This window comes from Triticum urartu, chromosome 4A, assembly GCF_056163025.1.
Source record: "Triticum urartu cultivar PI428250 chromosome 4A, HENAU_Tu73, whole genome shotgun sequence".
NCBI classification, from domain to species: domain Eukaryota; kingdom Viridiplantae; phylum Streptophyta; class Magnoliopsida; order Poales; family Poaceae; genus Triticum; species Triticum urartu.
In genome coordinates, this window is record NC_141876.1 from 569,664,941 (window position 1) to 569,677,137 (window position 12,197).

Here is a 12,197-nt window from a genome sequence, read left to right on the forward strand (position 1 = left end):
CCGCTCAAGGTGCCTAGTGGCATCGTCGATCCGAGGATGGTGCCCGGTTATGGCAATGTTGATGATTACCTGCCCGACGATGTACATCATGATCCCATGGAGGTGCAGATACACAAATACGAGTACGGGAAGCCTCTCGTCGAAGATGAAAAATCTTTGACAACGATGATGCGAAGATTACATGATTGGTACTTGAAAATCTGCAGAGAGTCTGGGGGGAGGAGTACTTTGTATGCGAGAGTTAAACCGGAGCATGACCTCGTTGGAATTGAACTGTTGCCTATTCCATTTGAGGAGTTCTATCAGTTTTTCAATCAATTGGCCTTCGATAAAACAACGATCACCTACTACTGTCTGTAAGTACTACTACTTCTGTCATTAAGTCTCTCTATATAGCTCATCTCTTTCATTGCATGTATTTATAATCATCCTCACTATATTATGCAGATTGAAGATCGCCGAATTGAAGAAAAGACAAATCGGTGATATTGGGTTCGTTAACACATATCTCATAGATGCAACTGAGGTTGAACATCGTCCCAAAGATACCGAGGCCAACTTGCTACGATCATTCAAAAAAATGAAAACAAAGATATAATACTCTTTCCTTATAACTTCAAGTGAGTGTTACTGTCTTGTGCATATTCGGTTTCCCTTATATATTAGTCCAGGTTATAGTAATGTAATTGATGAGTTATGCATGCGTGTGCAGTTTCCACTATATTCTCCTAGAGATTAGGCTTGAGCAGGGAGTAGTAACCGTTTTGGACTCTAAACGAAAAGATCCCCAGGAGTATGCGGACATGACTGAAATCCTCAAGAAGTAAGTTAAATCGATCATTATCCACTATATCAGCAACTTTGTTCATTTCCTGATATCAAGTAATTGTTTTCTTTGTCCGTCAGGGTTTGGAGAAAATTCACCAGAAAAGTTCCGGGACTGCCGAAGGAGCTGGAATTTAGACACCCGAAAGTAAGTACTATAGTAGTATGTTCCGCACATCTCCTGGTGATTCAAGCGCTAGTTTCATCAATACCATTTAGCGTTCTTGCTTATCAGTTTGATTGACCTCTATTTCTTGTAAAGTGGTTGTGGCAGGAACAAGGGAATGATTTCTGTGGATACTATGTCTGCGAGTCCATCCGCCACATGACCTGTGAGCGGGGCGGGTACTCTGACGAACAATATGAAGTACGTAAATAACAACATTCACAATTTTATTTTATTACCGTCATTTGTGTTGAGTTTCATTCATTATATATATATGTATTGACCCCCTTCTTCAAATTAGATGTTTCGGAAGCGGGATGAACTCCTAGCACCAGCTCGCATGCGAGCAATTCAAGAGGAATTGGCGGCATTCTTTCTTGACCACGTGATCGCTGAAGATGGAGAATACTATGTGGACCATGAGTCCGTATGATTATATTTGTAAGAGATAATTATTGTATATGTAGCCGGTAGTGTCGGATAGATATACGAGAACTTGTTGTTCGACCAATCTCTTGGAGAAGGAGAGGTGGTCGATATTACTTCTCTCTGTATGCATATATGTTCATGACGATCTTCTGTTTCCTTCGTTTGCTTACTAGCTAGCTAGCGTGTCTAGTCCTCTCTATACGTATGTATAGTATGTAGCGTCGACCAAGCACGGACATAAGAGAGGACACTTCTCTCTATTAATTATAGCTAGCTAACACAATATATGAAACACCTAAATTAACCCCCCAAAACCCCTAAACACCCCTCTTTCAAAAAAAAAACCCCAACCACAGAAATGCTGACGCGTGGATGCCTATTGGTCGCGGTTGGTGCCATCAATTGGGACCAAAGGGTCTCCTGTCTGGGCTCCGCGCACAGGTCACGTGGATGCCCATCTGTCCCGGTTCTGGATTGAATCAGGACTAAAGGGACAGAGCATTAGTACCGACCCTTTAGTCCCGGTTGCAGAACCGGGACAAAAGGCCCTTACGAACCGGGACAACAAGCCCTTTTTCTACCCGTGATAGCTAAACCCCCTAGTCCAGACTCAAGCCATGAAAGGCGAGGAGACCGGACTCAGGAAACCCTAACCGCGTCAGGGCCTCAAACTCGACTAGATCAACGTACCCCACCAAGAGCGCCAGCAGGTAGGCAAGTAGGCTGCAGGACCTGGCCTAGTCGAAGGCGGAAGACATGGGGGAAGCACTGTCTAAGTCGTACATAGCGTCCCGGAAGCCATTGCCTTGAGCGGCAGCACTAAACAACGTGATGTGCAACATCCCTAAAACCAACACCGGGGATGCCATGAGCGAACAACAGTGGTGTCGTGTCGTAGTCGGTCGATGCTACAGCCCAGCGGCCTCTGAGGTACGCACGCAAATGCGTCTTCTGAGCAAGCACACTCACGTCGAGGTCAGACCGAGCAGGTTCCGAATTTTCTTTGTACACACAAGGGGGGCAGGCAAGCAATATTTTATGGGTTTGGAGTGGACTCTATCTGTTTCAAGATCATGTCGCCCCTCTCCTTGAAGCTTGGCGGAGGCAGCAGGCATATGGTCAGGGCCGGCAATCGCCGTTGACCGAAATGGCCCGAAGTGGCACGCACGGTCGTTGAGCCGTCAGTCGATCTACAGCAATAGCCTATAGCTTTGTCCGCAGAACTGGCTAGCTCGATGGAATATTGTCACACGATCGCTTCTTCTTCTTTCTTTTCTTGTTTCTCTATCTCTAATAATATTCCAGCTCTTGCGTGTGCACGATTTGATAAAATCCACTATTTTAGTAGATGCTCCGGACGCAAGGGTGCACACCTACCGACCTACCAACTCTACGGCGAGAAAGGATAATGTTTGGATTGCCAGAGAGAACGAGCTTGGCAAGCTAGCTAGCTAGCTCCAGGTTGATCAGTCGATTCACAGGGTTGAGGAAAAAAATACGCATATGTTGACCGGCCGGTTCTTGCTGGAGAAGAAAAGAAGAAAACTATGCGTTTGAGAGTTTAAAAATTGTTCAAGATTCTTTGCTTGGAGGAGCACTTTATTCGGGTTCAAATGTCGGACACGGTGAAGATAGGTAGTACGTCCAGGGAACAGTGGACTTACAAAGATCCACAAAAGGATTGTGTGGCAACCAAATAAGTGAATACTCTGTCCGAGCAAACTCCCGCGCGGTCTGAAACCACGATCTTTTTTTGCTAGTGTGTGTACTCTTCAAGAGCATGCGTGTGTTTAGTGTTTTGAAAAAATAGGCAGCAAAACGTGCCTTTGTGTAAGGGAACACCAGCAGAGAAGAAAATTTATAATCAAACCGAAGAATCTTTCGAGCTTGACACCATCGCCCGTTACGTGCCTTCGACACCACCACTGCAGCCATTACAAAAAAAACTAATGAATCACCTCCTCACCCGAGCTCGACGCGGCTCCGTCGCTAATATACAACTTTACGACCCTAAGATGGCTTACCAAAGACGAAGTCATTGCCGTTGAACGACTCAGACCGAGGCAACACCTGGAAGACGCCATCGAATTCCAGATTTAGCACCCTGCATGTTTAAGACGTCGGAGGAGCAAGTCATATCTGTTAGCCACGACGAACCATGAACACATCACATGATCTACCATCTTCCAGATGTTGTCAATGCAGACCACAATCTACGTCCGCTTCTGAGCTACCTCCCAAGCTCCACGTCAACGCTGGAGCAAACGTCGTCACAATGCTGGAGTCTGAGGACACAAGTCAACCGTGAGAATGCCGCTGCCACACCATTCTTGCTTCAAATTACCGAACCCATCCCCAACGTAATATTCCATGCGTGAAGCATTGCGCCTTCACGAGTCGACGCTTGCACTGGCAAATCAAAAGTCCACATCCTAGGCCAAAATCACTAGACCTTGTTAGGAGTTTTTAGCACAAAATGACCTCCCCAAAAATTTAACATGATCTAACCCTTTTCAGCAACGCCATGGCTTACGGTGTTTCTAGCCCACATAGAAATGTCAAATCATCGGGTTTTCTGGCCTGACCATGACCTGGTTGAGTAGTAGTTGACCTCCTAAAGTGTGAGGGTAAAAATGCCAAATCATAGGGCATTACTGAAAACGCCATGGACAGTGGCATTTCCCGTAACGTGTGCCCGTGGCCATTTATCTTTCTTTTTTGACAAATGGTTGTGCTAGAGGCGCCTTGTATTGATTTCAGATACAGGTTACGTAAAGAATTTGGCAGTCCTTAAATACATAAGTTGTCTAGCTTTACAAGTGTACATGGCCACTTATCTGAGATAACCAGACGTCCGTGTCGTCTCCCCCGCGGGCGACCCGGACATAACCTAGCCGCCGCCGCCAGAACCTACCTATCCGGCCTTCTCTCCCTCGCTGCCGCCGGCAGGCGCCGCCGAGCAAAGCCCGTGTGGCGTCGGCGGCGGCGGGGCCCCGTTCATCCCATCTCGCGATGCCATGGCTGCTGCGGGGCGCTCGGCCGAGGAGGTGGTAGTCACCGCGGCGAGACGGCGATAGTGCACGCGGTGAGCACGCGGCTCGCGCGTGGAGGCGCGTGGGGTGTGGGCTCAGGCTTCGCTAGAGTTGTTTGTCGCACTGCTGTGGCCGGTAGATCGTGGCTGTGCTCCAGCGTGGTGCTTGGGCGTCGGCCTTGCGACATGGATCTGCAGGGCGTGTGGTACGGGAGTCCATCGGTAGGCGCCATCATCGCGGATCTGCCGGCCGAAGGACTTGCAGACTTCGTTGACCTGATGGTCGCACGGCGGCTCACTGGTCGGGCGGCCGGATCTCGATGGCTCGAGAGTCATCATACGCTAGCGGTCATGGCGTGAGGTGGTTCTCCATGCCCCTCTCGCCAGATCCGTTGCGGATCATCTTTGCACGCGACTCTCCCCATCAGCTGGTCCTAATCTCTGGCGATGATGTTCTTGGCTGGCCCGGTGGGTGCCGGGGTGGGAGCTTGTCCGGGGGAAACCTCTGGCCGACGGCGGCGGCCACGTTGTCGATGACGCTCTCGACGTCATTTCCCTCCTTGGTGGCGACGGCGAGGTCTACTCCCTCTTCTGTATGTGCCCGAGTGAAAACCTTAGTTCTACGTGAATGGGCGGCGGCGGCGTCATGACATCGTTACCTCCTTGGAGGCGCCGTCTTGGGCATTGAGACGGAGGGTGTGCGCGAGTGTGCACTGATGATTCGTGGTGCCGTAGGTGGTGCGGTGTGGCATCTACCGTGTCGACGGCGGCGGGTCTGGCAGCGTGGAGCAGTGGAGTCCTGGTGATGGACATGTGTTGATGGACGAGCGCAGGGCGGTAGAGCTGTCTGGCGCCATGGTGGCGTCGACGGCAGCGAGATCGGGCAAGGTTGATGCAGCAGTACAACACTGAAGATGGATTGGTGGCAGGTGGCTGCGGCGGCCTCATACTCGTCAGGCGTCCTGATTGAGGAGTGCGTCAGACTGGTGGGTGCCTCATACCGGGCAGGCGTCCTGGTTGGAACCTCTGGTCTTAGATGTTAGGTTTGGATACGAGGTATATTTGATATTAGGCCCAGACTATCAGCGCCCCTTCATCAACTAGTTAGGAGTAGCGACAGATGTTGCCTAGATGATGATTTTAGTCTTACTGTTGTATGACTTTGTACGGTCTTGTGTAAATAATTAATAAAATGGCTGCATGCATCGTCCAGATGTAGAGATCGGGGACAGGGCCGGCTCTGAGGAGGGGCAGGGGGCGGCCGCCCCGGGCCCCCAACTCCATGGGCCCCCGCCCAGGTACGTGGGCAGGTATCCATCCACCGGGGAGTTAGGGAAAGTCAGTAGTTAGGGCGAAACTCCAGGGGCGTACACTACCTTCCTTCTCCAGCGTACTCTTCGCAGCTCAGAAAACGATTGGGCCTAGCTAATTAGCAGGATTGTTGTTCGTTGGTTAGTAACGCATATGATCCACATCCCTGCGTTTGAGGAGTTAGCGGCGCATCGGCTGATCGGCGATTCAGCAGCAGCATGATTCATGCAAACAAATGCGGCGGGGCACGCACGAAGCTATTGCCGGATGTCAATTTTTCACCTCATCGCCTACGGTCTGCTCAATTAATCATCTGCGTGGTTGCCAGTTGTGTGCGTCTACCTCGTCCTCGTCGTTGCCTGATCGCCCAGGCCACGACGCCAACCAGCCACCGCCCAGGAAACAGCGCCACATCCCTGGCCCCGTCCTCACGTCGGATGAGGTAGGCTATGCTGTGGCAATTTTCCCTATAGAAATTGATACAAGTTGCATCTCTATTTGTGTGAAAGGGCATTATCAGGCCTCGTGATAATTGGTAAGATTTGTTGAGTTGATCTAGTGTTGATTTATGGTGGTTTTCGCGTACTAATTGTTTACGGTAGGATTTGTTGACTTGATCTAGTGTTGATTCATGGTGGTTTTCATGTACTAATTGTTTACTTCATATACAGAGATGAGTTGGTAAATTGCAAATATGATCCGCTAATAATTTTTTCAAGAGGAATATGATCAATTCAAATAATCCAAACGAGGCAGTGATATTTGCCGTGGAAAAGCAAACCATTGCTAATCAAGAGGATGAAGGTCCTATGAAAGATATACTGCCGAGGTCGAAATATGTGAGTGATCATGAGCCCATATTTAATTTATATGCTATAGAATTTAGTACTCTTTAAAAAAACAAATTTTTATTATGAATATTTATGATATAAGAATTTGAGATAATCTAGATAGCGAATGAAAGGACATTTCATTTTATACTTTATATTTTGATGTGTATATTAGGGGGGCCTCAATTCTAATTTTGCCCCGGGCCCCTTAAATCTCAGGACCGGTCCTGGCCGGGGGTCCTCCTTCTTTTCTGAAAAAAAACATGGCCACTTATCTACTCATGGGAAAAACGGTGATGAGCTTGACGTGTCTAAATGGGATAGAAACGCCACAAGTCATGGTAATCAAAAGGATCAGATCATGCTAAATTTTTTGAAAGGGTTCAGATCATACTAGAAAATCCTGACAATGTCAAACTAGTGATTTTGGCCCACAACCTATCCCATTGGTACGGACGCGGAGTTTGGGTGCTCGGGCGCAGCTGTACCCGAAATCCCGCTCGTTGGTTGTCGTCTGGGGATTCCTATAATGTGGTCTGACAAGTCTACAACGATGCGTTAGTAATTCGGTACTCCCTTCATTCCACAATGTAGTGCTTCCTCTATCCACGTGCTTCAGCTTTGACTGTAAATTTAACTACCAAGACCGATTGTGGCGGGAGCAAAAATTATATCAGTGAATTCGTATTCGAATGAAGTTTTCAATTATATAATTTTTTCTCCGGCCGTAGTTGATCTCGTTGGTTAAATTTATGATCAAAATTGAACCTCGGGAAGCACGGGCGCACTATATTTTGGAACGGAGGGAGTATACGGCGTGGCAGCGTATGGTACAGTGCCTGGGCGCGGGCCCGAATCGTAGGTGTAGGCGAACGTCCCGTGTGCTTATAATTCTGGTCCGTTGACCAGATAGTTAACCTGTAGGCTGAGCCGTGGAGCATGGGTTTGGCTCAGGATCGCGTGTCTCGACGGCGTGTGTGACAGACGATTGTGGGGCCGCAGTTATGGAGAGGCAGCTGCCGACAACTGAATCCCGCAAACCCTTCCTCTCGGCGGTTCTCGAAACCAGCCACCGCCGCGGGGCAGCTATAATCCATCCCCATTGCCATCGAAGGCTGTTGCGGTAAGCGACGATGGAGGACGCTGGCCTGGACTTCCTGCTGGACGCGGTCGACAGGTAAGAGAACTGTGCCCAAATTCGAGATCTATCGTTTTTTTTTGGCGGCGAGGAGGATACTGGTCGACGCCTGAATATTTGGTGCTCCTCAGCGTCTTGGACATGTATTTGCAGATTTCCCCTCTGTAAAGACTTCGCGGATTGCTTGGAGCACCCAGATCCGGTTCCTCTGGCGCGGATTGATGCGCCGAGCGTTCAGCAGTCTGAATCAAACGCTGGTTCCGGGTGCGGGCAGCCAGTTGGCGGCTGTAGCCAGGAGCGGCAAGCAGGCGATGGGCGCCGTCGCCGCGAGACATCTCCGGCGAGGTCCGCACAGTCAACAGACCAGTCTTGCAAGGGTGAACCCGGAGGCGCCGGGGTGGACAAAAAGGTTCTGTAACCATTGCATTCCGTCTGCTCTGAATTTTTTCCTGGAGTGCAACTCCATTTGTCCTAGTACGGAGTGTAGTTCGCTGCCATGTTATCTATAACGAACTGTGACAGACTGACAGTAATTGTTTTTTGATGAACGGTTGGCAGATACCAGGCATGCTGAATGTTGTCTCCGGCAGGGGATTAGTCACTCGATTTTAGGCATGTCAACAAAGGTGCATGTATAGGTACAGACAAGGAAATGTTATTCAGAGTTCGTAGATTCAAAAATCTAGAAACCCATAATAAGTGGAACTCTAGTTGTCAAAATAAGCAGGAGGCATGATTTTCTATTTCACGGCAGACCATCAATAGTAGTACATAGGAAAAAATGTATTTCCTGTTCAAACTGTGTTTGCTTTGGTTCAGGTGTCAATTTTTTTGAATAAGTTGAAAGTTTGTTTCCATGGTTAGTGTGAGCATCCCCGTCATCAGAAAACATATTTTGCATCTGATATCCTGAACTGCTTTTGGCACATTTCCGGTTGTTGAGACTTATAATTTTGTGTTGTTCGTGTACCAGCCCCGCCTTCCAGGCCCTGTCTCCTGTTGTGCACAACTGACCAAGCTTGCATGTTGATGTAAAATCAGGTTGCGTCTTGACAGTGCGCCACCAGACAGAACCCCGCGTGCATCAAGGATGAGTGCTCTAGAGACGTCGTTTCACAAGTTTGCCGAGGAACCAACGAAAGGATTAAATTTTGATTCACTTGGTGAGGCGTATAACTTCTACAATTTGTACTCAAGGGAGATCGGCTTCGGGATAAGATATGGGAAAAGCATGTTGAATGCAGAGATGACGAAATTAATGCAGAAGATTGTTTGCGGCTGCTCGGTAAGATGTTCAAGCAGCTTTGTTGCAGTATATGGAAGTGTTGGGAGTAGTCTAGGAAACATTCTTGCAGATTGGTTGGGTTTCGAGGACTGTCAGGGAAACATTCTTGCAGGGGGGCTGCCTGGGAATGGTGAAGTTACGATACTAGCAAACGGTGGTGCTGACTGCGAAATGGGCCCAACTCAGTCGGTCAGTGTGAATGCCCTAGTAGGATTAGCTTCACCAGATAAGCAAAGAGGGGCTGGCAGGCCAACCGCCAACGAATAGCTGAGATAAAGCACCATATGAGGGTTTGAGCAGGTGAACACGGTTCTGCAGTATTTGTAGGTGCGAAGGACACAAGAGGACAACCTGCCCCGACCAGGGAGATGCCGCGAAGAAACGGCGCAGACCAGGGAAGTGCAAAAAATGTGGCATGAAAGGACATCGCCGGAGCACGTGCACGCGACCACTTGGTGGGGTGCAGAATCAAAATTGTTAGAACTAATTAGTTTTAAATTCTGTACTTGTAGTATGAGGATTTTCCGGTGTATTTCAGTGAGATGTGCTCCAACGCTTGTTCTTCCAGTTCTAGACATGCAACTAACTTGTGTAAAGGAGAAGAACTTGGTTCGGCGTTGTTGAATATCTGTGGTGGATGCACATTTTACGTTGCTGTGTGTGTTCTGATCAGGATTGCAATGCTATTTCTTTTCTGCTCACCATGCGTGTCTGGGACTGATGCGTTGTGTGTGTTTATGCTCCAAGGGATTCAAAATTTTAATCATCTATCTGAGTAAATGAAGAATCATGAGGGGTTCAGGGGTGTCCTCCAACGCCCGCCCCACCCCCACGAAGACATGGCGAGCAGCTCATTCCTTAGCAGGCAGCAGGCAAGGTTTGAAAAACCAGCACGGTGACCTGTGTTGAATGGCGCTTACACCTGCAGGTGGGACGACGGGGAGGTCTGCCGGCGGTGGCGAGGGAGCATGTAAGGAAGCACAGGTACGAGGTGTGGTTAAGTATTTGTTTTGCTTGGTAACCTCTGCATGATTCTTCGGCGTCCCGTATCTTCTGCAGCTGCCTGAAGCAATTAGGACGGTGGCGTCGACTGCATGGAGCTGCACCGACCTGGGTGATGGAGCTGCGGACGATGTCGGCGAGGTGAGTAGGGGAACAACCTGTTTGTTAGTACTACGTAGCTTGGAGTGTAGGTAAGCACGTGATGACGTGGGTAGGGCTGGAAAAAAAGCTCGAAGCTCGTGAGCTAAACGAGTAGCTCGTGACTCAGCTCGAATCGACTCGAACTTGAAGAATAACGAGTCGAGCCAAGCTTTAGTTTAAGATCATTTATAGACCAAGTTAAACGAGCCAATCTCACGAGTACTCGTGTAACTCGTTAGGCTCGGTACAAAAAATCAGCCACTCCCAATACAAAAAAAGATCAGCCACTCAGCACCCTATGTCCTAGGCGCACAACACAAGGCCTAACCATTGAAGGCCCAACCGTCTAGAAAACTCATGCATTACAAGGAAATTACTATTGTTAGTGATATATATATTTAATATATACATAATCATTTTTATAATATTTAAAAGTTTTATGTTCATATCTTTAACGAGCTTAACAAGCTAAATGTGTCAGCTCGCGAGTTATATGAGTCGAGCCAATCTTGAATTTGAGCTCGTTATAATAACGAGTCAGGTCGAGCTAGCTCGTTAACGAAACGAGCTCTAGCGAGTCGGCTCGGCTCGGCTTGAATTCCAGCCCTAGATGTGGGCCAGTTAGGACCAAGACGGCTGCTAACAAGTTTGAGACGGCTCAGCCAGGCACGGAAAGAGATCTGAGCCGTGCGGAACCAAGTGTTCCGTTCGATCGGGCCAGCTGCCGTCGCAATTAATGGAGTCACATGCACCCCACATTTAGATAGAAATACAGCCAATATACCCTGCAGTATTACATCGGGTGGCACAAATCCCCATGAGATCGGATGATGATGAGTGCGGGAGCAGCTGAGCCTGAGCTCAGAAACCAATTTTCGCATTGATACAGTATATGTTTATCACACTGATAGAGTATGGGTTTGGTTGCCTGCGTAGAGCCCAACCAGGCCTGCGCGAGAAGCAAGAGGCATGTTTGGTTGCATGGTTTTCTTGGGCCTGCATCGCACGCTTCTTAAAGCAGCCCAGAGGCTAGCTCGTTGAAAATGTTGGAATCGGCAATTTTTCGCGAGCCAGGCCGAGCCGAGCGCAAATGAGTGGGCCCTTGCACAGTAGGATTCGACAATTACTGAGTAGGATTTGACAATGAGCCTGAGTCAGTGATTCAAAAATTTAATTAACTTAATTACCTCAATCTCAATCTGAATTCGCATGGCAAATAATGATGACCTTCCCCCCACCCCGAAAAGGGAGGGTATCGCCGAATCTAAGAATTGCAAATCTAAAATAAATAACTAAAGAATCATAATTTTGATTTAGAGTGAAGACACAAGGGATGCGAGGTGATTAAGTGAGGTCTTCTTCAACCTCTAGTAAGCTCCTATCTAATCTTCTTCCTTTAATCTACACAACAGTGCTTCAGTTCGAGGTAAGCTCTACATGAAAAGATGCACCTCGATGCTGCGGTTCCATTCAGGCGATCGGTTCGTAGTTTCGTCGGCCGTAAGTTCTTAATTTCGTCTTCCTGTTTGAAGCTATTCTGGACGAATTTTGTCAGATTTGTCGCGCACGATCGATCATTTGAAATTTTCTTTAACCAGCAGCCTAATCTCGCAGTTTCTCGCAACATTCGTATTGTAAGTTTTTGATTTCGACGATCGTAACTTCATCTCTCTTTGAACAACAGTGTACTGCACTGATGCCGCCATGTCGAGCTCCTCTGTCCTCTGCTCAAAGCACTCATATTCGTCTCTCTCGACGCCGACGCCCTTCCACTTGATCTCGTTGCCCGCGTCCAACTACACTAGAGTCGTTACCGGTGTCGCTCATCTCGGCCCACTCTCTGTCGTCATCTTACTGCACTAGCGCTGCAATGGCGCACACATTGCAGTTCGCCGCGCCGCCGACGGGGTCGATCATCTTGGCCTCCTCTCTCTTGTCCCACTACACTGGAGTCGTTTCCGGCGTCGATCATCTCGGCCTCCTATCTCGTCCTACCGCACGGACGATACCATGGCGCGAGCACTGCAACTAGTTCACCG

At 48.5% G+C, this 12,197-nt stretch overlaps 1 protein-coding gene across 6 annotated transcripts; it reads left to right on the forward strand.

Moving 5' to 3' along the window:
* Nucleotides 1–7,556: 7,556 nt before the first annotated feature.
* Nucleotides 7,557–9,706, forward strand: LOC147976709 (uncharacterized). 6 transcript variants are annotated; one of them, XM_087519834.1, is made up of 4 exons: nt 7,557–7,769; nt 7,884–8,139; nt 8,289–8,368; nt 8,704–8,909. In XM_087519834.1, exons 1-3 carry the CDS (start codon nt 7,726–7,728, stop codon nt 8,340–8,342), a joined length of 354 nt encoding a protein of 117 aa, XP_087375960.1. In that variant the 5' UTR covers nt 7,557–7,725; the 3' UTR covers nt 8,343–8,368; nt 8,704–8,909. The 6 variants fall into 6 exon arrangements, with proteins under 6 accessions (XP_087375960.1, XP_087375959.1, XP_087375961.1 ...); XM_087519832.1 differs by having other exon boundaries at nt 7,561–7,769; nt 8,772–9,706; XM_087519833.1 differs by having other exon boundaries at nt 8,289–8,909.
* Nucleotides 9,707–12,197: the final 2,491 nt, after the last annotated feature.

Coding starts and splice junctions, on each gene's coding strand:
- LOC147976709 (XM_087519830.1), top strand. CDS start 7,952: ATGCGCCGAGCGTTCAGCAGTCTGAATCAAACGCTGGTTCCGGGTGCG. Junction 8,140..8,771: donor GCGCCGGGGTGGACAAAAAG/GTTCTGTAACCA, acceptor ATGTAAAATCAG/GTTGCGTCTTGACAGTGCGC.